The 24,962-nt window shown below is 43.3% G+C and overlaps 1 protein-coding gene across 1 annotated transcript in view; it reads left to right on the top strand.

Annotated features, from left to right (window-relative positions):
• The window catches only part of SMCHD1 (structural maintenance of chromosomes flexible hinge domain containing 1), a 1,156,633-nt gene that overhangs the window by 803,035 nt on the left and 328,636 nt on the right, over positions 1–24,962 (top strand). Inside the window, 1 exon segment of the mRNA XM_029591083.1 lies at positions 16,940–17,092. Within this exon segment, the coding sequence (XP_029446943.1) occupies positions 16,940–17,092 (153 nt within the window).

Below are 24,962 nucleotides of genomic sequence, written 5' to 3'. Positions count from 1 at the left end.
CTCGATGTCTCTTCATTGGGAAACGAAGCCGAGGCCGACGCCTCTTTAAATATCGAGACATCAAATGACGTCATTCGAACACGGATCTTCAATGACAATCCTTTCACTCAGCTGATGATCTGTCAACGGGTTCTGATGAACATAGCAGCAAAAAAATGTCAACCTTACTGAAATAACAATCCATCATTATCCTAAGAAAACATACAAATCAAGTTCAGTATGTAGCCCGCCTGGGGCAACAGTATTAAGTCTGTAAATCCATCGTTGTTCTTTTTGTAGCAGGAGTGACTCACGATCGCTGTCGCGCCAATGCAAAGGAACTTGATCGATAGCGCAAAACAATGATGGGCCACTGATGCCACCATGGATCTATGCTCGAATGATCGAGCATAGATCCAATATAAAAAATTCCAGAGCAGATGAACTGCTGGTAACACATTGCCTTGAATCTGGACATAATTTTGATAATCTTTTGTTTTGCGCTATCGATCAAGTTCCTTTGCATTGGTGCGGCGGTGATCGTGAGTCACTTCTGCTACAAAAAGAACGATGGATTTTCAGACTTAATACTGTTGCCCCAGGCGGGCTAAATACTGAACTTGATCTGTATGTTTTCTTAGGATAAGGATGGATTGTTATTTCAGTAAGGTTGACACATTTTTTTGCTGCTATGTTCATCAGAACCTGTTGACAGATCATCAGCTGTGTGAAAGGATTGTCATTGAAGATCCGTGTCCGAATGATGTCATTTGGTGACTCGATATTTAAAGAGGCGTCAGCCTCGGCTTCGTATCCTCCATTTCCCAACGAAGAGACATCGAGTTGCTATGTCCTTTTGAAAATGGTAGCCTTTTTACACTCAGATAAGTACTTTTCATTTTATGATAAAAGAACTGATACTAATATTGACAATGTTGTTTTAGATAGAAGTGATATGACTCTACATTCCTAAATACTACTGTATGCCCCAGAAGAAGCTATACAGTGAAACACGGGCAGTGTTGGGCTTGTTGATTAAAAGTATTGAAGAGTCTTTCACCATAATTCATTTTGAAAAATTGAGGATATTTTATCAAAAAAAGAGAAAAAACCTTAAAAAAATATTTTTTCATTAAAAGATTTTTCTGAAGGTGAATGATTAGAAGACCGTTGGTTACTTTTTAAGTTTCACAACGTCAGGCTTGCTGACACCTTCTAGGCTATACTACAATCATTTTTGGTATCCACTTCTTTTGTGTTGATTACATATTGTGTGGTTTACCACTGACTTCTTTTGACAAAGTTAGATTTCAATTATCCCAATATCGACTGGGTAAATGTAATATCAGGACTTGCTAGAGACATAAAGTTCCTGGATGTAATAAATGACTGCTTCGTTCAGGAACCAACAAGAGAGGGAGCTATTTTAGATTTAATTCTTAGTGGAACACAGGATTTGATGAGAGAGGTAACGGTGATGGGGCCACTTGGCAACAGTGATCATAACATGATCAAATTTAAACAAATAACTGGAAGGGGGACAATAAGTAAATCTGCAGCTCTAACACTAAACTTTCAAAAGGGAAACATTGATAAAATGAGGAAAATAGAAAAAAACTAAAAGGTGCAGCTGAAAAGGTTAAAAGTGTTCAACAGCCATGGACTTTGTTTAAAATACAATCCTAGAGGCGCAGTCCATATGTATTCCACACATTAAGAAAGGTGGAAGGAAGGTAAAACGATTACTGTCATGGTTAAAAGGTGAGGTGAAAGAAGCTCTTTTAGCCAAAAAAACATCCTTCAAAAATTGGAAGAAGGATCCATCTGAAGAAAATAGGATAAAATATAAGCATTGTCAAGTTAAGTGTAAAACATTGATAAGACAGGCGAAGAGAGAATTTGAAATGAAGTTGGCCATAGAGGCAAAAACTCATAATTAAAACTTTTTAAAATATATCCGAAGCAAGAAACCTGTGAGGGAGTCGGTTGGACTGTTAGATGACCGAGGGGTTAAAGGGGCTCTTAGGGAAGATAAGGACATTGCAGAAAGACTAAATTAATTCTTTGCTTCCATGTTTACTAATGTTGGGGAGATACCAGTTCCGGAGATGGTTTTCAGGGGTGATGAGTCAGACGAACTGAACGAAATCACTGTGAACCTGGAAGATGTAGTAGGCCAGATTGACAAATTAAAGAGTAGCAAATCACCTGGACCGGATGGTATGCATCCTAGGGTACTGAAGGAACTAAAAAATGAAATTTCTGATCTATTAGTTAAAATTTGTAACCTATCATTAAAATCATCCATTGTACCTGAAGACTGGAGGGTGGCCAATGTAACCCCAATATTTAAAAAAGGTTCCAGGGGCGATCCGGGTAACTATAGACCAGTGAGCCTGACTTCAGTGCCGGGAAAAATAGTGGAAACTATTCTCAAGATCAAAATCGTAGAGCATATAGAAAGACATGGTTTAATGGAACATAGTCAACATGGAGTTACCCAAGGGAAGTCTTGCCTAACAAATCTGCTTCATTTTTTTGAAGGGGTTAATAAACGTGGATAAAGGTGAACCAGTAGATGTAGTGTATTTGGATTTTCAGAAGGCATTTGACAAAGTCCCTCATGAGAGGCTTCTAAGAAAACTAAAAAGTCATGGGATAGGAGGCGATGTCCTTTCATGGATTATAAACTGGTTAAAAGACAGGAAACAGAGAGTAGGATTAAATGGTCAATTTTCTCAGTGGAAAAGGATAAACAGTGGAATGCCTCAGGGATCTGTACTTGGACCGGTGCTTTTCAATATATATATATATAAATGATCTGGAAAGGAATACGACGAGTGAGGTTATCAAATTTGTGGATGATACAAAATTATTCAGAGTAGTTATATCACAAATGGACTGTGATACATTACAGGAGGACCTTGCAAGAGTGGAAGATTAGGCATCCAAATGGCAGATGAAATTTAATGTGGACAAGTGCAAGGTGTTGCATATAGGGAAAAATAACCCTTGCTGTAGTTACATGATGTTAGGTTCCATATTAGGAGCTACCACACAGGAAAAAGATCTAGGCATCATAGTGGATAATACTTTAAAATTGTCAGCTCAGTGTGCTGCAGCAGTCAAAAAAGCAAACAGAATGTTAGGAATTATTAGGAAGGGAAAATGTCATAATGCCTCTATCGCTCCATGGTGAAGACCGCATGTTGAAAACTGTGTACGATTCTGGTCGCCGCATCTCAAAAAGATATAATTGCGATGGAGAAGGTACAGAAAAGGGCAACCAAAATGATAAAGGGGATGGAACAGCTCCCCTATGAGGGAAGGCTGAAGAGGTTAGGGCTGTTCAGCTTGGAGAAGAGACAATTGAGGGGGGGATATGATAGAGGTTAAGATCATGAGAGGTCTTGAACGAGTAATGTGAATCGGTTATTTACACGTTCAAATAATAGAAGAACTAGGGGGCATTCCATGAAGTTAGCAAGTAGCACATTTAAGACTAAATGGAGAAAATTCATTTTCCCTCAACGCACAATAAAGCCTGGAATTTGTTGCCAGAGGATGTGGTTAGTGTAGCTGGGTTCAAAAAAGGTTTGGATAAGTTCTTGGAGGAGAAGTCCATTAATGGCTATTAATCAAGTTTACTTAGGGAATAGGCACTGCTATTAATTGCATCAATAGCATGGGATCTTATTAGTGTTTGGATAATTGCCAGGTTCTTGTGACCTGGTTTGTCCTCTGTTGGAAACAGAATGCTGGGCTTGATGGACCCTTGGTCTGACCCAGCATGACAATTTTTTATGTTCTTATCCTTCTCATATTCTTCCCACGGCCTCATTCCCACCCAGGGGAATGTGCTCTCCACACCATGGACTGCAAACGGGCACTTGCTTTCTACTTGGATCATACAGCAGCCCATAGGCAGTCCACCCACTCTGTGCCTTTTGACCCCAATTAACTGGGTGCAGCAGTGGGGAAGCAAACCTTATCCACCTGGCTAGTGGATTGCATTGCCTTCTGCTACGGGCAGGCAGGCCTTCAGCTGGCTGGCAAGGTGAAGGCTTACTCTGTGCGAGCTATGGTGGCATCAGTGGCCCATCTGCGTGAGGTCCCTGTCGCTGAAATTTGTAGGGCCGCGACCTGGAATTCTCTCCACATGTTCACGGCTCACTACTGCCATGATACAGATAGTCACCAGAACAGCGCTTTTGGCCAGTCTGTCCTGTGCAATCTATTCCAGTCCTGAACCCAGCTGTCTCTCTTTGTGCTCTCTGGGACCAGACTGCCCTGTGCCCGTTAGCACCTTGTTCAGCTCCTGTGGGTCTCTCTGGTTGAATGAGGCTGTCTGGAGCTCTGTAATCACCCACATGTGAGGACTACCATCCTGCTTGTCCTAGGAGAAAGCGCAGTTGCTTACTTGTAACAGGTGTTCTGGACTGCAGGATGTTAGTCCTTAGGAATCCCGTCCGCCTCCCCACGATGTTGGGTTCACCTTCTGTTTCTTGTGTTATTTTTCTTGCTCGTATTTTTTGCTATATTACGAGACTGAAGGGGGACCTCATGTGGACGTGCGGATAGCGGCAGGCTGGGCATGCTCAGTCTGCCAGTCAAATTTTCTAGAAACTTTGATGAAAGTTTTCCGTGCTGGGCTCCATCGGATGATGTCACCCACATGTGAGGACTAACATCCTGCTGTGCTAGGAGAACACATGTTACAGGTAAGCAACTGTGCTTTCACTTGGCCATAGTTGCCAAATTGCCTGGCTCCAGCCCTGATCCTGGGATATTGAAGATATACAGAAATAATCCAGGAATGAAGCCTGACAGCCCCACATTCAAGTAACCATCAAATAAAAAGTAATACAATAAATGATTTTATTACTGTTACAACTCCTAAGTAAAGCTTCAGCAGAAAAATGTAATCACTCTTTTCTTGTATCATATAAATCAGAAATAACAATCAAAGAGGTCATGTGGGGGGATGAGCTGAGGCGGACGTGCTTTGCTTCGGCTCCCGGCCCCACAGCCAACATCTAGCGGCGAAATCAACCTCCGGCCGCTCAAGCAGCCACCCGAAGCTCGAATATTTCCAGCACATGTCGATTGTTAATTTTATGAATCGCTCGCCGGGGATAATGGCCTCAAAAAGCACTCGAAAAGAAAAAGAGAAGGCTAAGCCCACGGCGGAAAACAAAATGGCGGCGGCAGCATGCGATGGTGATAATCCTCCTTCAGGCGCATTCACAGCAGCGGCTTTCAAAGAAATTATAGCGGCAGCGCTGGATGAAAAACTAGCAGGAATCTCAGATAAGTTAAATGAGGTGAGAGAAGCGCTTACCGAACTGGGCCCCCGAATTGAGCACGTGGAGGGACGGGTCTCATTGCTTGAAGATGACGTGATGGCTTATGCAGGGAAACTAGATACGCAGGAGGCGGCCATGAAAGAAGTTCAAAGCAAACTCAAAGACTTAGAAAATAGGTCACGGAGAACCAATTTACGTTTTTTAGGACTACCTGAAGCAGTAGATGAGTCAGGCCTGGAATCCTTCTTGGAAGAGTGGCTGCCTGAAACCGTAGGGGTCCCGGAGCTGAAAGATCGGCTCACAATAGAGAGGGCCCATAGAGTGGGTTCCCGGAAAGATACGGACCCGAGGCCTCGCATAGCCAAAGCAAAAATGTTGAACTTTGCACACCGCCAGAAACTGTGGGTAGCCTCTAGAAAGAATAAAGAAATTCTGTATCAAGGCTACAAGATACCGATCACACAAGACTTTTCTGCACGGGTTTCGCAACAGCGACGGGCCTTCTCCCCTGTATGCTCTAAACTAGTGGAAAAACAAATAAAATTTGCAGTTCAGTTCCCGGCCACATTGAAAATCTGGCATGGGGGGAAAGGGCGTACTTTCGGAAATCCAGAGGAAGCCCAAAAATATTTGGATGCCGTTTTTGATAAGGACTAAGGCAGCTACACACCAGGGAAACTTGACAAGTTTGAACTTCTATTCAGTTACCTGCTGGCTCTGTTGTCTTACCGTAAAGCACATTTCATAATGCTTAGGATTATCAGATTCAGATAAATCCTAGTCCGGGATTTTATAATTTGGCTGTGGGGTGGGAACACTCCAGAACGTGATCTCCTTGCTCCTCAGACAAAGGGACCTTTGTCTGTATGGAAAGCCTAGGGAACAGGTTTATTCCTATGGGAATAGGGAAGGGGTTTGGAAATGGGTGTATGGGGATCGGGAAGGGAAGGGAAGAATTCATGTGAATATAGACACTATCAAGACGTTTGACCTAGTTACTTTGCAGATAATACCTCGAAAAGTGGGGGACAGGCTAGGCTGGGAGCTTGCAACCCCTTACTTTCGGTTTACCGGATTACATTTTGATACTTTACTAGAGTGGGACCATCATGGGTAAATACAGGATAATTTCATGGAATATTGATGGATTAGGTACCCCTATCAAAAGGAAAAACATTTTTCAACATCTACAGAGGTTAAAAGCTAACATCGCTTGTCTCCAGGAAACGCACCTATCCGACAAAGAAAGTGCAAAATTGCGTAGGGAGTGGGTTTTGGACTGTTACTACTCTCCTGCGGCTGGCAGGAAAGGAGGGGTAGCTATCCTAGTTAATAAAAATACTCCCTTAATGGTTACAAAAGAGATACAAGACCCGGAAGGTCGTTTTATCATCATCCAAGGAACTTTAGCTGGCAAACTAATAACTCTCTGCAATATTTATTTATTTATTTATTTATTTATTTAAAGGCTTTTATATACCGGAGTTCATGCACTAGTGCATACCACTTCGGTTTACGCAGAACAAGGAACAGAAAATTACATCAAACAGATTGAACAATTAAACAAATATACAATTACATCCAACGATTGGGTATAAATAACATGGCTAACTTAGTAGGAACTTAGAGTTTGAGGTAAAGGAGAGAAATAGTACCAAGTGGTAACAGAACAATGTTAATAGCTAAATAATAAATATAAATAGTAAATACAAATTCTTATAATAAATACAGGTGCTTACAGATTACAGTCTTCATGAAAAGTTTACGTCTACAGAATAGGGTTAAGTAAATAGTAGACTATATAATCAAAAAATAGAACGGTAATTTCAGTACAAGTTACATCATTTTTTGTTTGCTTTTTTTTTTGGGGGGGGAGGGGATGAGAGGGTTGTTTTTCTTCCAAGGGGGTTTCCAGTGCTATTTACTGCTTATTCAGCTGTGAGGAACAGTTCTTACTGGATTTCAACAATTTCTCTAATCCAGGCAAAAACCTGAATGTTCATTTCCATCATAACATCCTCTGCTGCTCGTCCTCTTACTGACATGACGTGGTTTGCGCTTTCAATCCAATGGATTCTCCTAGAGGCTTTCATCTTGCTTGCTGTGTTTTCCAACAAGTCTTTCCGGCACATTTCATCTGCTGATCCAGAGACGAAGAGCACCGGGTGCTTAATGAGAAGTAGATCATCAGTTCAAAGTTTGTCAAAAGTCTTTGGTGGGTGAAGCGGATACGACAAACAAATCAGACCTCAGATGAAGTCTTCATCCTCATCACAAGCCTGGCCGATTAAAGAGGCAGCAGCTCGCGAGCCCATTGAACGACCTGCAAGGAAAACCCCAGTGACATTATATTCTTCTGACAACTTTAGATATTCCAACACTGCTCTGTATGCTTTTGTCCTATAAACAATTATCTATTATCTATCCCCCAATGTGCCTAGCCCCTTATTCTTTTCTGAGATAATTTCTTTAATACTCGCTAACGTTCAGGGAGATCTCCTGGTAGTAGGTGACATGAATAGTGTCAATGATGCACAACTGGACAAGTCTCAGGTTCCAAAAGGATTTCGTACCAATAAACTTGCTGGGGTGGCCCAACTAAGCAAAAACTTAGGCCTTGTTGATCCCTGGCGCATATTGAATCCAACCGCCAGAGAGTATACTCATGTTTCTCGGGCACACAGTACTCTTTCTCGAATAGACTATATTTTACTAGCCGATCATTTATTTTCCAAAGTGGAATCAGCAGAAATTGGAGCTATAGTAGTGGCTGATCACGCACCTATCTGGGTGGACTTATGAGTTTCCTCAGCGCAAAAAAGTTAAAAAACTTGGCGTCTCCCTGGGCATCTCACGAAAGATGTGGAATTCCAAAAATATTTAAGAAACAAATGGGAGGGATTTCAAGAAAATAATCAACAACATCTGAATGATCCTTCCTTATTCTGGGAAACTGGAAAAGTTGTAATGAGAGGAGAGATAATAGCGTATACTGTAAAAAAAAAAAAAAAAAAAAAAAAAAAAAAGTAAACAACTTAATAAAGCCATCTTAACGCTAGAATCTTAACTGCAACAGGCAAAACAACAACTAGCTGTGCGACCATCCGCTTCTAATAAAATAGCATATTGGGCTGGTGTTCACTCGCTCAATGCGCATTTACACCTTCGAGCGCAGAAACCTCTCCAGGCATCGGACCACTACTTGTATAGATTTGGAAATAAATCGAGTAAACTGCTTTCAAGATTAGTGGCTATTAAGCGAAAAAAACCATACATTAATGGTTTAAAAACCAATGTAGGAGCATATGTGACAAAAACAACGGAAATACTAGAAACCCTTCGCCAATTTTATGAATCCCTTTACCGGGAAGACAGAAGGTGATCAATAGGAGGAGGTGAATTTCTTTAAAGATATACACCTGCCTTATATTACAGACATTCAAAAAGAGTTACTGGCAAGACCTATCTCACCCGGGGAAATATCCGGTGTCATAAAAACAGGCAAATGTAACAAGTCGCCTGGTCCAGATGGATTTCCGGTGGAGTATTATAAGATTCTGAGTCCTGGAATAGTTGATAAACTTGCACTATTCTTTAATCATGCTTGGCAAGGAAACGGCTTCCCATCTACCTTCAATAATGCTTACATCACGGTTCTACCTAAGCCTGGGAAGGATCCTCAGCAAGCAGCATCTTACCGGCCAGTTTCCCTGCTGAATACGGATTTAAAGATATACGCGAGAATATTAGCCATATGAATGGGGGCTGTTTTACCATCTTTGATCTCTCCATTCCAAGCTGGTTTTGTGGGAGGCAGGAATGCTGGTGCCCATGTACTCCGTCTAATAACAGCATTAGAAACTTCTCATCGGTTGCAACAGCAAGCAATGGCGGTGGGCTTTGATTCGGAGAAAGCCTTCGACCATGTATCCTGGGACTATATGTTTTCCGTGATGAAGCGTTATGGCTTTCCAGATTTAGTGATCAAAGCTATATCCATCCTCTACAGCAATCCAAGATCCTATATCGTAGCGAATGACTCCATTTCCCAGGAAGTCCAGATCCAGAGAGGGGTCAGGCAAGGATGTCCATTGTCTCCTATCCTATACATTCTCTCTTTGGATCCTTTACTCCGTAAACTAGCCCAAGCGCATGAGTTGCAAGGGCAGAGGATAGGGGGAGACACTTTTGTGGTAGCCGCCTTTGCTGACGACATGCTAGTGTATTTAACAAACCCAATCTCAGCTCTGCCACATGTACTCAGTATCCAGCAGGCCTTTGGAAGTTTTGCCGGGCTAAAGATAAATGTTGAAAAGTCTGAAGCTCTAGATGTCCTAGGCACCTTACAATCAAATTGGCCTGGGCAATTTCCTTTAAAATGGGTTCCCAGCACACTAAAATACCTGGGAATATATATACCACCCAGCCCAAACGATGTCTATTCTCTAAACGTTCTGCCATTAAAGCGGAAGCTACTTCAGAAATTACAAACCTGGCAAACCTTACCATTTTCATTATCTGGAAAAATTTTATTATTAAAGATGATGGAAATATCGAAATGGCTATATCTTTTTAGTATGTTACCCCATCTGGCTAAAAGCACAAGACATTACGGAGATCAACCGGGCATTTAATCGATATTTATGGAAAGGAAAATGTGCACGGATACCTCTGAAGGTTCTGATGAGGCCAAAATGTGACGGCGGCTTAAATTGCCCTAACTTAAGGGCGTACAACTATGCAAGTTTACTCCGCCATATACGAGACTGGACCTTTGATTCTGAAATCTGCTCGCCTATGAGATATATTCATCACTGGTTAAATCCACTCTCACCAGGTGCTGTGTTGCAAAGCACATATAAATCTTTTTACACATCCAGTATTATTATCCGTCCGCTGCGCAAGATGTGGAAACTTATCTGCAAATTCCATCAAGTGCATCTAGAGAGTACTGTGTGCCAGCCAATAACAGGCAACCCCACTTTTCAGCCAGGATTGACTCAAGCCCTTTTTACCCGATGGGCATGTTTAGGCCTGAAAACTGTTTCACAACTGTTACATTTGGAAGCAGATCCAGTTTATGTTTATAGTTTTCAGGAGATCCAAGACCTATACCAGATACCACATGCTGACTTCTATGGTTATCTTCAACTGCGACACTTTATTAATGGACAACTACAAAATAACCCGTCCTTTATGCATTCCTACAATCTCATTACATTCATTAAAGGACCATTGGGAAAACGTTTCACATGTTCACAGTATTATTCGGCTCTTATGAACTTGATGTTTCCACCGGTTTTTTCTAACATCATCCAAAAATGGAATAAAGTTTTGCCCTGTCACATTACATCGGAAGATATTAAAGTTTGCTTTCAACGAATACCTATAATAAGTGAAAATGTGACGCTTCGAGATAAACACTATAAATTTTATTACCAGGCATATTATTCGCAACTTGCAGCCTTCCATGTGGGACTAACACCAAACCAGTCATGCTCTAGATGTGGTACAGCCAATCCAGACTATTATCACAGCTTTTGGTTATGTGCAATTGTACAGGAATTTTGGCAACACCTACAAAATATGTTACAAAAGATGTGGGGACTCTCCGTACAACTAGACCCTCGGATTTGGTTATTCGGTCTAGTGAAGACCACGGATAACATCTTAGACAAATTCCAAATCCAATTTCTACACAAAATAATACTAGCAGCACTGGATACAATACTGAACCAATGGATGACCCCAACGCCTCAATATAAAACAATATGGAAACACAAAATTCAACAAACTTTACACTTCGAATATTTAACAGCACGACAAAAATCTGCTAAACACCGTGACAGAACACTTTGTATCTGGCAAGATTATGTGCGCTTTTTGCCCCAAGAAGCTATTCCATTTCTTCCTTCTTTGACAGATGAGTGAGATGAAGAAATAATGCGCTGGTTATGACTGATATTCGCCTTCGTGAAGTAATTGGTACTAAGATCTGTGCGAAAATGGGTCATTAACTGATGACATATGCTTTATAATGATAGATGTTAGAAATCAACCCTTTTTCAGCTTGTCGATTTGTTGATCTGTATCAACCAGACTTCTTGATATGTAATGTGTTCTGATATCGAGGGATTGGGAAGGGGGGGGGGGTGAGGAGTTGACATAACAGTTATTACTGTGACTTATGAAAGGGGAGGGGGGGGTGGGGGAGAGAGAAGGGTATGTTGAAGAGAATAAAAATAAAAATTTTTACTAATAGCAATCCATAGCGTTGTCAAAGGGATAATAGATTACCCAGGTTTCATTACAATGTGTTTTACCTAATTTCTAGGTTTGCAGTTGTATCATGGACAAGGGGATTCTAGCTATCACTGTTGCTTAACTTTATTGTGGCTATAATTGTCCAGACAAACACTTAATTTGATATTATTTGAATAGTGATTTACTCAATGTTTAAGGGTAAAGTTGTCTTGAAAATCCCGCTCATAATGAAAATGATAACTCTAATAACTATGATAGAAAATGGAACCAAGTTTTACATTGAAATGTATTTTGAACTTTATTTGAAGGCGTTCATGTTGATGCAAATGTTTCTTGTCATGGGTTTGCTGTTAATAAACAAATTTAAACCAATAACAATCAAAAAGAAGGTTTGGTTATGTGAGACAGAGTGAGATGAAAAGCAGATATTTTGCTCTTATATTCTGTGTTCTAATATCTGTGCACCTGACATGTTTAGTTGCATAAGTATAGCTCCATTTTAACAGAAGAGTATACTTCTTGCATAATCAAACAACATGAGCTATGCTATGTGTTTATAAAACGGGTCAATGATGTCATATAAAATTAAGATTCATTTTAAGGAGAAAAGAGGGAGATCTGCACTAATTAGCTTAGCATAGTATAAAGTATTCACTTATTGCCAAATAGCAGAATAAGCGATATTTCTATTACTTGTGTAGAACAATGAATGTGCACAATGAATTTCTCGGAGGACAAGCAGGATGATAGTCCTCACACATGGGTGACCTCATCAGATGGAGCCCTGACACGGAAAACTTACACAAAGATTCTAGAACTTTGATTTGACACACTGAGCATGCCCAATATGCCTTATACTATGCATCTACGCGGGGTCCCTCTTCAGTCTCTCGTTTTCCGCAGAACTGCAAGCATCACAGTGTGAGTGAGCTCACTTTGACTTTTTTAGCCTTTGTGGAAAACTACTTTTTCTCTTTTCTCACTTTTTTTCTGAGGTTTTTCTTCGCTGTGTTCAAAGCCGAGTCTCTCTTGGTGCCCCCTCGTAGTGTTCCTACTCTGGGTTTTCAATGCCTCTGGTAAGTTTCCTTTTGCAGTTGATTCCCCCACAGCGGTGGTGCCTCGGTGCCCACTGGACAAAGGCGCCTGCTGCTGTCGATTTTGATTTTGCGACCCTTTTATTTTTCGCATCATGTCTGGTTTTCAGCGAAGCAATCTGTGCCAGAGGACCATGTACATTATGGACCCCCAGGAGACTTGTCCTCTGCTTGGTGGCATTGCATGACATCTAGGGTTGCCGTGTATGTGCACAAATGACACAAAGAGATGTCATCTTCGGCTCGACAAGTTGGAACATCTCTTCAAGACAAGGAAGACTGAGCCATCAGCAGTATTGATGGACCTCGGAGCCTCACCAATGGACACTGCACCATCAACTTGGGCGGGACTGGTGGTGCCATCAGCGAATAGGGGCGCTGGAGGCCGACCACTGTCAATCTCTCCTGGCCAAGGACGTCTGGTTCCTCATCATTGGTACTGGGGAAGGACCAGGCCGAGCATCAAGGGAAGCCGAAGAAGCATCAGCACCATTTCCTGTCTCATGCCGCGATGCCACCAAAGTGACCCCACGGAGAGGAGCGCCTGTCCTCCATCAGTGCTGGGTTCCACAACAGTTTCCACCAGTACTGATGCCAGTCACCAATCTGCCTCGCAAGTCTGAAGAGGACCTGGCCATCCCTCCTTCCTCCTAGTCGATGTTGGCATCAGCAACGTTCGAGGAGGAGAGTTGCGAGTCCAGTTGGTTGTGGAATAGGCAACATAGGGCTTCAGTCCTGTGGCACCAATGGCACCAGAGCCGGTACCATCCATTCTTTGACCCGCTACTGGAGAAGCTCAATGCACTCATTGGTGCATTACAGACCCATCTGGCATCGCTTCCCATGATGGCATCGGTGTACGTGGGGGCACCACGTCCTCCAGTTGCCAGTAAGGTGATTATTGCCGGTTCCTTGGAGGAGGAAGCTCCACCCAGGCTATCAACTTTGCCGGTGCCTGCATCTCTGGATGAAGGCCAAGTGCCTAGGGACCCATCCCCATTGAGGATGAGGGTCCCTAAGATACCTCAGAGTCGTCCTCATGAGGATCTCCCATCAGTCATTACTACAGAAGAGCGAAGGAAGTCTCTGCCTGAGGACTAAACCTTTACAGGGTTTGTGAGGGTGATTGCAGAAGCCATCCCATTTCAGTTACTGACAGAGGAAGATGCCAGAAACAACATGCTTGAGATCCTCCAGTTCGTGGAGCCTTCTAAGGAGAGCGTGGCAGTCCTGGTGCACGATATCCTTGAGTTGCCGCTGAGGATATTGGAACATCCCCTCCCGTTAACAAGAAGGTTCACACAGTTTCGCTAATTCAGAAGGCTGCTAGGTTTGATAAGCAGATGCCCCACCAGTCTGTGATGGTCGAATCTGCTCTCAAAAGAGTCAAGCATTCTCAGACCCATTCCTTGGCACCCCCAGGGATGGACCACAGAACGATGGACGCTCTTCGGAGGAAAGAGTTTCATGGGGCCATGCTCATTGCCCACATAGCTTTCTATCAGCTCTACATGAGTCAGTACTCATGGAACACCTGGAAGCAGGTGCAGGAGGTGGCTGAGCAGCTGCTTCAACAGCAGCAGGACACCCTCATGTTGCCGGTACATAAGGGCCTGGAGTGCGGAAAACACAAGGTCTGAGCGACCTACATTGTTTTTGAGACGCCTTCGAGAATCTCTGCAGTGGAATCAGTGTCCGCAGAATGGCATGGCTGGGGGCTTCAGATCTCCAACCGGAGGTACAAGAACAACTCGCTGATGTGCTGTCTACTGGGGAGAATCTCTTAGGTTGAGGGACAAGGTGGCTCAGATCCGAGACCACCATGAGACACTCCAACAACTCTCTGCCAGCACTCCAGACCATCCTCCTCTTTTAGGAGGTCAGCAAGATCGAGACGAGGAAGTCTTTCTTTTGCCAGAGGCAGAACTGCACTTGACCATCAGGGCTCCCATGGCCGTCCCAGGCAGCAGAGAGCTAAGCCCCATCCATCGCCTCAGTCAACTCCAGGGACATGGTTTTGTCTGGATCATAGGGAGCGTAGGCCTGTTGCCCATACCCGGAACGTTGGTCCCTCCAGTCGGGGGCAGGATGCGGTTCTTTGCGAACCAGTGGCCCAGTATAAACTCGGACCAATGGGTTCTTTCCATTGTCCGTCAAGGGTACCAATTGAATCTTTTGGGTGTCCCACCAAATTGCTCTCCGAGCCTGTTCTAAGGTCCGGAAATGCATCAGGAGGGAGATACTACTGGCAGAGGTCTCCTCCCTCTTAACAGCCAGCGCAGTTGAGCCTGTTCCACCAGGGCAAAGAGGGCAGAGATTTTACTCCAGGTACCTCCCGATTCCAAAGAGAATAGGAGGCCTCCATCCCATCCTTGACCTAAGGGCCATGAACAAATGTCTCTTTAAAAAAAAAAAAAAAAAAGTTCAGGACAGTTTCTTTGGGCATCTTGATTCCCCCCCCCCCCCCCCCCCCCCCGTTTACAAAGCTAGCTTCAGCCCCATGAGTCTTCACGAAATGCCTGGCCATAGTACGGCACACCTCCGCAGGCTAGGTGTGAATGTTTTCCCTTATCTGGATGACTGGCTGCTCAAGAGCATATTTCAGGCAGGGGCCATCAGGTCATGCACTTGACCATCTGGGTGTTAAGAGTTGCTAAGGTTGGTCAACAATTACCCGAAGTCCCATCTCGGCTCAACACCTCAATTTGGATTTTATAGGAGCCCTGCTAGACATGGTTCAAGCCAAGGCCTTCCTGCCTCGTCAAAGGGCTATCACTTTGACAACCATTGTGGCAGAGATTCAACAGAGCCAGCAGGTGTCACCCTAGTACATGTGGGGCTATTAGGCCATATGGCCGCAATCTTCCATGTCACTCCCTTGGCACGATTATACATGTGCAGAGCCCAATGGACCCTGAAGTCGCAGTGGTGCCAGGCCAAGCAGAACCTCCAGAATTGCATCCAAGTCACCCCGTCTTTCCGGGACTTGTTAACCTAGTGGCGGGTACTTTCAAATCTGGAACAAGGGATCTCTTTCCGGAGTCCTTCTACACAAATTGTCTTAACCATAGGTGCATCCATCCTGGGCTGGGGAGCTCATGTAGATGGGCTCAACATTCAGGGTCTATGGTCTGCTCAGGAAAGCTGTTGTCAAATCAATTTCCTGTAGCTTCAGGCAAATAGGTACGCGCTATGGGCTTTCAGAGATCTACTGTCCAACAAAGTTGTCCTGATACAAATGGACAACCAGGTAGCAATGTGGTATGTCAGTAAGCAGGGAGAATATAAGATTGTACCTCCTGCATCAGGAAGTGGTCCAGATCTGGTCATGGGCCCTGTCCCAAGGGATGTTAAGGGCCATATACCTGGCCAGGACAGCGAATGTGTTAGTGGACAGACCGTCGTGCTTTCACACTTCATGAGTAGTCCCTTTTTGTGTTGGGGAGCAGCCTGTAGCTAGTGATTCACCCATGTGTGAGGACTACCATCCTGCTTGTCCTCTGAGAAAGCAGAGTTGCTTACCTGTAACAGGTGTTCTCCGAGGACAGCAGGATTAGACTTTATGAATCCTGCATGTCACCATGTGGAGTTGGGTTTCTCCTATTTCTTGATTTAAGACTGGAGAGGGACCCCGCGCAGATGCTTGGTATAGGGCATGCTGGGCTCCATCTGATGATGTCACCCATGTGTGAGGACTAACATCCTGCTATATAATTTACCTTCCATTTTCTTAGATTGGGGAATGGTTTCAGCAGACTTTGGCTTTACCAGCACCTTGGTAAGGCAGCATATTACAATGTGGGGCATTCATGACCCTTCAACATGTCAATAATATATATGGTAACTGAAAAAGTCAGAGATGCATGCGGGCAGTTACTGCTGATACCAGGCCTAAAAAGTGGAATGCCCATAAAATATACTGAGAAAGAGCAACAGGCCATGGAAAGAGACAGAGCAGAGGCACAGATATATTTTCTAAATTTTATGTCTGAGATGGAAAAAAGAGATGACACTTCTGAATTATAGTAGAGAGAATTGGTGGAAATCAAATAGCTTATGAAGTCCCAGCTATCTGTGTAGATTGTATGGATTTTGTAACCAATTACATTCATCTTATAGAATGAATTCTTGCCAGTTTTAAAAATACGGCTCACATAGATCACAGGTTACCCAAAAAATATAGTATAATTTTTAATTGCTTTAGAATGAATTCTTGCCAGTTTTAAAAATACGGCTCACATAGATCACAGGTTACCCAAAAATATAGTATAATGTGTAATTGCTTTTTCATTTAAGGATGAATACAACAATAACACTGGAACTGATTTGGAAGGCAAGATAATAGCAAAGATTAAGAGCAACATTGAAGAAGATACGGAAATTCCACTATTTCAGGGAAATGTTAGTACAGTAGATTTTCCTGTTAAGCAGGGATCTGCTGAAATTACCGTAAGTCTTTTCATAAAGCTGTTTCCATTTTCAGTTTTGTATTTTTTTTATACTTCTGATAGACATCCAAGCACATTCAAAAAAAATTAACATTTTGTTCTTCTGGTTTCTATTGTATAGCATTAAAATCTGATGGGCAAAGAATAATTGAATAGAGTAAGTTTTTATGGTGTCAGTTTTCAAAGTGTTTAGGTGCCTATCTTTGGGAGTTAGGCATCTAAATCAGCTCCTTTGAAAACTGATTAGTGCTGAGTTCCTTATTCAGTAGGTTTCTAAATCTAGACACATGAACTGAAGGTCTAAATTGAGGTTCCTAAAGTTAAGTGAATTTTCAGTTGAATCATTGAGTCACAAATAAAGTTTAAAATCATAACCATGACTCATTGAGCGTTGCATGGGGAATGTCCAACCTATATAAAGGAATTGCTGAAGCCTTGTCATCAGAGTACTTTACGCTCAGCAAGTCAACTATTTGCTATTCTTAACAGGTAAAGCAGCCTGACTGCAACAGACTAGTCGTCGTCATTTTTTCTCTAGTCACCCCACCTTACCTTTGGAACTGCTGGAGATTATAGATTCTAAATGTTTTAGAAAATTATTGAAGGTGTACCTATTTTGAGGTGCTTTTACTTTATGTATTACATTTAGTTTGAATTTTGTTGTAATCCACTTCAAACAAATTTTGATAATGAAGCACCATATACATTATTGTAAATTAAATAGGCTCTTAACTTTGAAAACCTCTAGAAAATGTAGGCATCTAACTTAGGTACTGATATTTTATGACAATTGATCCCATAAATTTCTAGCTGAATCTTTTTGAATATCTTAATGTGTTGGCCTTTCACAATATCACCACTCGCTAGCTTCCTCTTTTTGGCCGCCCTCCCGTCCGGCTCGACCTCGGCCTTTGCTCCCGCGATCGGCGGAAGACCCATTGGGTCCAGAGCAGGCCGCAACACGTCTCTTCCAGCCGCACGAGGCTGCACCTCCTACCTACCTTGGACCGTCCCACCAATGACATCACTCAGAGGCGCCATCTCTAGAAGCCTTTAATGTAAAGCCATGACCCTAGGCGTCACGCGCCGAAGGGCACGTCCCTTAGCGTCTCTCCTTTTGACATCTCGGATTTTGGATTTAACGCTTTACCTACTTGATCTACCTATTCTTCCCTCTTTACTCCTCCCATTCACCCCCCCTGCATTGTCTCATCCCTTCTATCAATACTTAGATCCACAACTCACACACACTCCTAGCACCCATTAAAACATGCTCAGACACCCAATTCCCATTCTCAGACACCACCTCTACAAACCCTTCATTCACCCACTCACTCACCGCGCTTATCAAGCCCAGGCAGCTGCTACCAATCATGCTCACCCCTCTCACTCAACTCATAGGCTTCGCAGCCTTCACTCTACTCTTCTTCAACTCACAATCTCTAGTCAATCCCCCCCCCCCACAATGATCTGCTCCTAGATGAAAAACCCGACATTTGTGCTATTACTGAGACCTGGCATAAGGACACTGACTCAGTTTTGCTCAATCAACTTCTACGATATTTACTCTATTCCTAGACCCAAAAAAAGGGGCGAAGGTCTTCTTCTCGCCGCTAAAAAAGGCCTGATGCTAACAACCCATACTATCTGTAACACCCATAAATTTGAAATTGGTCTTTTTAAATCACATCTACTTCAGGTCTGCCTAGTCTATACCCCCCCCCCCCCCCCCGGCCTCCTTGACAAAAATCCCTCCCCCCTCATTGAATTTATCGCTCAGAACATAATATAGACACTCCCGCTATCATTCTGGGAGATTTCAATATCCATGTTGACTCAATACCGCTGTCCCCCACATGCAAAACCATCCTTTCGTCCCTCAATGCTATGGGTTGCAGGCAAATCCTAGCAAATCCCACATGCAAGGCGGGTCATACCTTGGACCTTATATTCACTAATAACTCCATATCTCCTAATGCTCCCACCTATACCCCAATACCCTGGTCTGATCACTACCTTATCCGAACAAGTTTCGCAATACAAAACTCAGCCCCCTCCCCAAACACATACACTATGTAACACTATCCACTTCAGGAAACCTTGCTCCAAAGATGATCTCTCTGATGCCCTCAACAGCGACCTACATAAACTTGACCTGTCCGACACCAACACTGCCATCACTTCATGGCAATCACTTACTACCAATATTGCCAACAAAATATGCCCATTACAATAAAAAAAAAAAAATTAACCCCACTACCACTTCAAAACAACCCTGGTACACCCCCGAATTAAAAACACTGAAACTGAATTAAAAACACTGAAACGTATCCTAAGAAAACTAGAAAAAAACTGGCGTAAAGACCCTTCACCCACTCATCTAGCCACTTATAAATCCTCCCTACATAACTATCGTGAGAAAATCCTCAAAACTAAACGGGATTTCCATGCAAAGAGAATCCACAACTTACAATTCTAACTCCAATGCTCTTTTTTCTTATGTCACTGAACTTACTAAAACTACTCCCCTGCCCATGCTCGATGAGGATGCCAAAAATTTAAGTGATGACTTAGCGCAATTCTTTCATGACAAAATAGCAAAAATTATGACATGATTCACCACCTCCCCTCTAAAACCATCCCTCGCAACCACAACTCTTCACTTAATACCTTTGAGACCGTTTCTACCACTGAAATTGAATCCATATGAAAGAAATGTTTTTGAGATAAGATTCAATCCAGCGCAGGGGTATCTGATATGCCAATTTCCTTAAGGCGATTGATTAGAGTGTTATGGCTTATGGTGTCGAAAGCGGAGGATATATCAAGCATGGCTAATATATAGGAATGGCCTTTATCTAACTCTGTAAGGAGCGAGTCTATGAGCGAAATCAGTAGGGTTTCAGTACTGAAATGCCTGTGGAAGTCAAATTGGGAGGGGGAAAGTATGTTATGTTTTTCTAGGAAGTCTGTGAGTTAGTGTGTTAACCACTTTTTCCAGGATTTTTGCTAGAAAGGGAAGGTTGGAGATTGGGCGATAGATTAGAAGGGTCCAGTTTGGGTTTTTTAAGGATGGGTTTAATGATGGCTTGTTGAGAGTGGTGGGTACATCACCAACATCACCGAGTGTTAAGGAGAGGTTGATGATTTTGGAAATGGGTGGTGCTAATATATTGGGGATGGTATCAGATGGGTGTGAGGCAGGTCTGATTTGTGTAAGGTGACCAATATGGGATCCTTCTTTTGTAAGCCTGTAGCATTACCCTCGTCCACACACAGCGTTTTCGGGGTCTAAGCCAACAGACTTGCCATCTCTGTAAAAAAAAAAAAAAAAAAAACCGGGATAGAGTTCAATGTGGCTCTAGATCAGGTGGAATTTCTCCCTCTTCTTAAGGAGAGAAATCCAAGTCCCCATCAGAGTCATCTGACATATCATGATCCACATCCCCCTAAATATCTCCAGGGAGAGCCTTCCTGCGATGCTTGCCTGCAGTGGCTGACAAATGGGAGCCCCGAACATGCAGAACCCCACTTAGAAGGATGGTTTGCCTCCACTGGGCACCTCTGCAGCGGCACCTCTGCAGAAAAGTCTACAGGCCCTGGAAAAATTCCACCCAGGAGGAGGAGGATGGACCCATACTTGGGGGCCCATAGGCCCAAACCTGATACTCTCCAACCCTTTCCTCGGAGATGCCTCTGTCACCGGGAACTAGGAGGGAGGGGAACTGCTTACTATGTCACCTTGTGCCCCACTCCCCTCGAGTCACCATAGCCCGAGGGGATGTTCCAACATTGCCAAAATCTGTAGCAGCCAAATTGCCTCAAACAATTAAACAGGCTTAAAGAGAGTGATAGCTGGATTGCCCTTATATTGCAAGCCTCACAGATAGCAAGGCACTTACGATGTTTTTGTCCCCGGTGCCATAGCTTTCCTGCACTTTACTCTAGGCAGCCACTTGTGTGCCCACCAACCATGCCCAGGGGTCCGTGAGCAAATATGTGTTCAAAATTGGGCGGTGGGCTACGTGCACAAGTACCTCCTATGCACAAATATACGCACAAATCTAGGCCTCGGTCTTACATGCACAGCACTACCGCGTGCAAATACATGCTCAAATCTAGGCCATGGCCTTATGTGCACAAGTACGCACACATGTGCCTACTGCAGGCCACTGCCACACATTGAGAAAGCAGAGTTGCTTACCTGTAATAGGTGTTCTCACAGGACAGCAAGATGTTAGTCCTCACATATGGGTGACATCATCAAGATGGAGCTCAATCATGGAACACTTTTGTCAAAGTTTCCAGAACTTTGACTGGCCCCTACTGGGCATGCCCAGCATGGCACTAACCCTGCAGCCAGCAGGGGTTCCTCTTCGGTCTTCTTTTTTCCGCGCAGCAGTAGCCACACGGTTAAGGAATTTTCTTCACGGAATTTTCCTCACGGAATTATTTAATGTTAAATTGCCCCACGTTAACTTTTTTTCAGTCTGCGGTACTCCGGTAAGTTTTTACCCGTTTTCCGTCGATTACAGTCGGGTTTGGCCCTCGCGGCCTACTGGCTGTCGACTGTACCGCGGCTCGATTTTTCTATGGCCATGGCGTCGGGGTTCCATCTGTGTCCAGACTGTACTCTTACCATGTCCATTACAGACCCCCATAAAGTCTGTGTAATGTGTCTTGGACGAGAGCACGATGTCTTGACCTGCACCAAATGTGCCCTAATGACACCAAAGGTCGTAAGGCCAGAATGGAGAAGATGGGACTTCTCTTCCGTGCTCAAACCCCGACTCCGTCCATTGCATCAAGGTCCAACTAGCAGCTAATGCTGTGGACATGTGGGGTTAGTCATTAGGCCTCCCTTCCGCAGGGTTCACTGGGGCAGTCCGTTCTTCCAGGGATAGAGTGGAATGAAGCTCAGGGGAGGCAGTGGGTAAACCTTCCTTCCGATCGCCTTCCAGCGAGACCACACCCAGTTCCTCCGTTCTCCGCTGCATGTGAGAGTCCATTGGGCCAATTTTGGAAACAGAATGCATCGGCTGGGCTTCACGCTCTTTAGCTTGCCGCTTTCTCACCGAGTGAGGCATGCCAAAACAGGAAAGCAAAACGACCCACATGGAACAACCTCCCACACAGTCAGCATGTTCGACAATCTTCGATCCAGCCTGTCTAGCTTTTAATTGTCAGATTTATATGGGGCTTGCTTCAATTGAAGCCTCCTATCAAGCCCCCTGCTGTACCATGTGAGCTCAGCATAGTAGTTACCCAGCTGATGAAAGCCCTCTTTGATGGAATCACTTTAGCCCACAGGATTAGTGAGCTCCAGGCCTAGTTAATTATTTACCTTATACCACATTTTATAACAAGGTGATGCTACACATACATCTCAAGTTCCTTCCTACTGTAGATATGGTGTTGGAGTTCCACCTTAACCCATCAATCATCCTGCCAACATTTTTCCCCAGGCCACATTTTTATAGAGGTGAAAAAGTGCTTCACAGTAGAGATTGCACGATAGCTGATGCCTTCTGTTTGCATGGACCAAAGTCCTTAGAAGGTCCACCCGGATTTTTCATTTCTTTTGATGCCAGCAAGCCTGGGATTGCTGTAAACCCAACAAACAACTTTGAATTGGCTAGTAGATTGTATCTCCTATTATGCCTAGTTAGGTCTAACTATAGAAAACCCTGTTAAGATTCAATATATTAGAGCCATGACAGCTTCAGTAGCCTATCTGAGGTCAACTTCCAAAGAGGAGATTTGCAAGGCTGCATATGTTTACTTCCCATTATTAAAAAACACTCCTGATATGTCAGTAGGTTTGATCAGCCTCTTTTTCAGGGTCTCTCATGGGTAGAATCCAACTCTGTCCCTCCTGCATTTTGTCTCTATACATTAAATAAAAGGAAAAACAGAAGATTTTCCCACAAAATTAAGATCTCCAAGAATATGCAGGATGTTGGTTCTCACAGGTGGGTGACATCAGACAGAACCTCAGCTAGTCTCACTGACTTCACTGCTTCTAAAGCTCTAATGAGCATGTGCAGGCTTGTTCTACATCATGTTCCTCTCAGTTCCCTGGAGCCACTTAGTTTCTCTTTACCTATTCAGAGTTCTCTTATATTTCTTCATACGGGTGCGGTCTTTTTCAGAAGAAGTTCTCCCCCTCATATTGCCCTATATAGGTTTTCTGTCTTTTTAAGTTTTCTTAATTTTCCCACAGCAACATCGGCATTGCTGTTGGTGTTTCATTTTTTATCTGTCAGATCATTTTTCTTTTGAAAACTCAGTCATTTGATTTTGCATTATCTATTTTTCATCCAGTATCCATCAAACTGAAGATGACCAGCACCTTCCCAAACTCCTCCAAGTGCAGCCGCATCATGTCTGTCATTGGCTCGCATGAGAGATGTATGCTGTGTTTTGGATGTGACCACAATGTCTTGGGATACACCACATGTGGAAAGATCACTCCCAGAATTCATCAGACTGACTTAGACCTCATGGAAAAGCTTTTTGGGTTGGAAACGTCCAAGCAATCATCATTGAGGAGCCAAGGAACAGCACTGGAAGCTGGTGGTACATCGATATTGAGAGGCCATAATTCCTCATCAACAATGAGCACCAAGAGAGGCCAAGAGGAAAGAGCATCCTCCAGTTCCTCCCATCCAATCAAAGTGAAGGATTTTCTTCTTCAGTACCTGCACCTAGGTATATTGGTGCAGAGTACTGAGTGAATGTAAAGAAGCTCAGACATTGGTCTTGATCAATGCGTAATAATGAGAGCAGGAAGATATTGGCAGCAGCAGTATGTCCTCCCAGTCATCACCACAGAGATAGCTGCTCATATTCCAAAGATTCTAGGGGAAAACAGCCTCCAAGAGCCCAAGGCAGAGTCCATGATACACCTCAGGAGACCTTGGATAATGTGATTTCTCCTCCTGCCTCCCACTGTATTGACATCAGCAATTTTTGGCAAGGAGCTCAATAGAAAAATCCAAGAGGTGTTGGAGCATCAACTTGCTCGAGTCCCTGTACTAGCATCAACCTTAATGCAAACTGACATCCAGCCCATCTTGGAATCTCTGTTGACAGGCATCAATGGCATTGATTTCAACAACCATTGCCTAATTCCAGTGCATCGAGAGAGGAAACTTTCCTTGGTGTATTGGAGTACATTGAAGTCTAAGGCCCCCTCCATCCCTCATACCACCAGATCAAGTCCTTTCACAGGTTCTGGCAGAAAAACAGGTGAACATTCAGGCCAAATCACAAATCTGTTCATCGCATTTGGAGTCTGGGTGATCTTGGGAGTGCATTTATGGATCTGAGGATTTATATGAACAGGAAGGGTCCACAGGTCTCCTCTCCAACTTCTCTCCTGCATAGGAAAGGAAATGGTCTGAACCTGAGGGTCCCCCTCCTTCTCAAAATATGTGAGGGAAATATCTAAGGACATTCCATTTGATTTGGAGGAGGCAACAGATCCAAAGATTCAAATGTTGGATATCTACTAGTTTCTCAATGGATAAGCAAAACAATATCAGCTACACAAGTAGGTGATGTCATCCAACAGCGCCAGCCCAGAGTGTGCTGTCAGAGAGCTCAGAAAGAACTAGGTCTTTACTGCGCATGCATAGGTGTTCCCTATGCAGCCACTGCTTCATGAGTTTCCTCAGTATTTCCTTTTCCGCTATAATGAAAAGACCAATAGATCTTGCTCCCTATATATATATATATATTTTTATTTTTTTTTTAATTTATTTTTTAACTTTTTTTTTTTGCAGATTTCTACTTCATATCTAAGGATTTTCTTTAGTTTTTCTTTTTTAGCTGCTTTGTGAGTCTCCTCAGAAAAAAATACAGTAGCT

The sequence above is a fragment of the Rhinatrema bivittatum genome, chromosome 2, assembly GCF_901001135.1.
Source record: "Rhinatrema bivittatum chromosome 2, aRhiBiv1.1, whole genome shotgun sequence".
In the NCBI taxonomy this organism is placed as follows: domain Eukaryota; kingdom Metazoa; phylum Chordata; class Amphibia; order Gymnophiona; family Rhinatrematidae; genus Rhinatrema; species Rhinatrema bivittatum.
The sequence above is the reverse complement of the archived record's forward strand: the minus strand, read 5'-3'. Positions and strand labels throughout refer to the sequence as shown.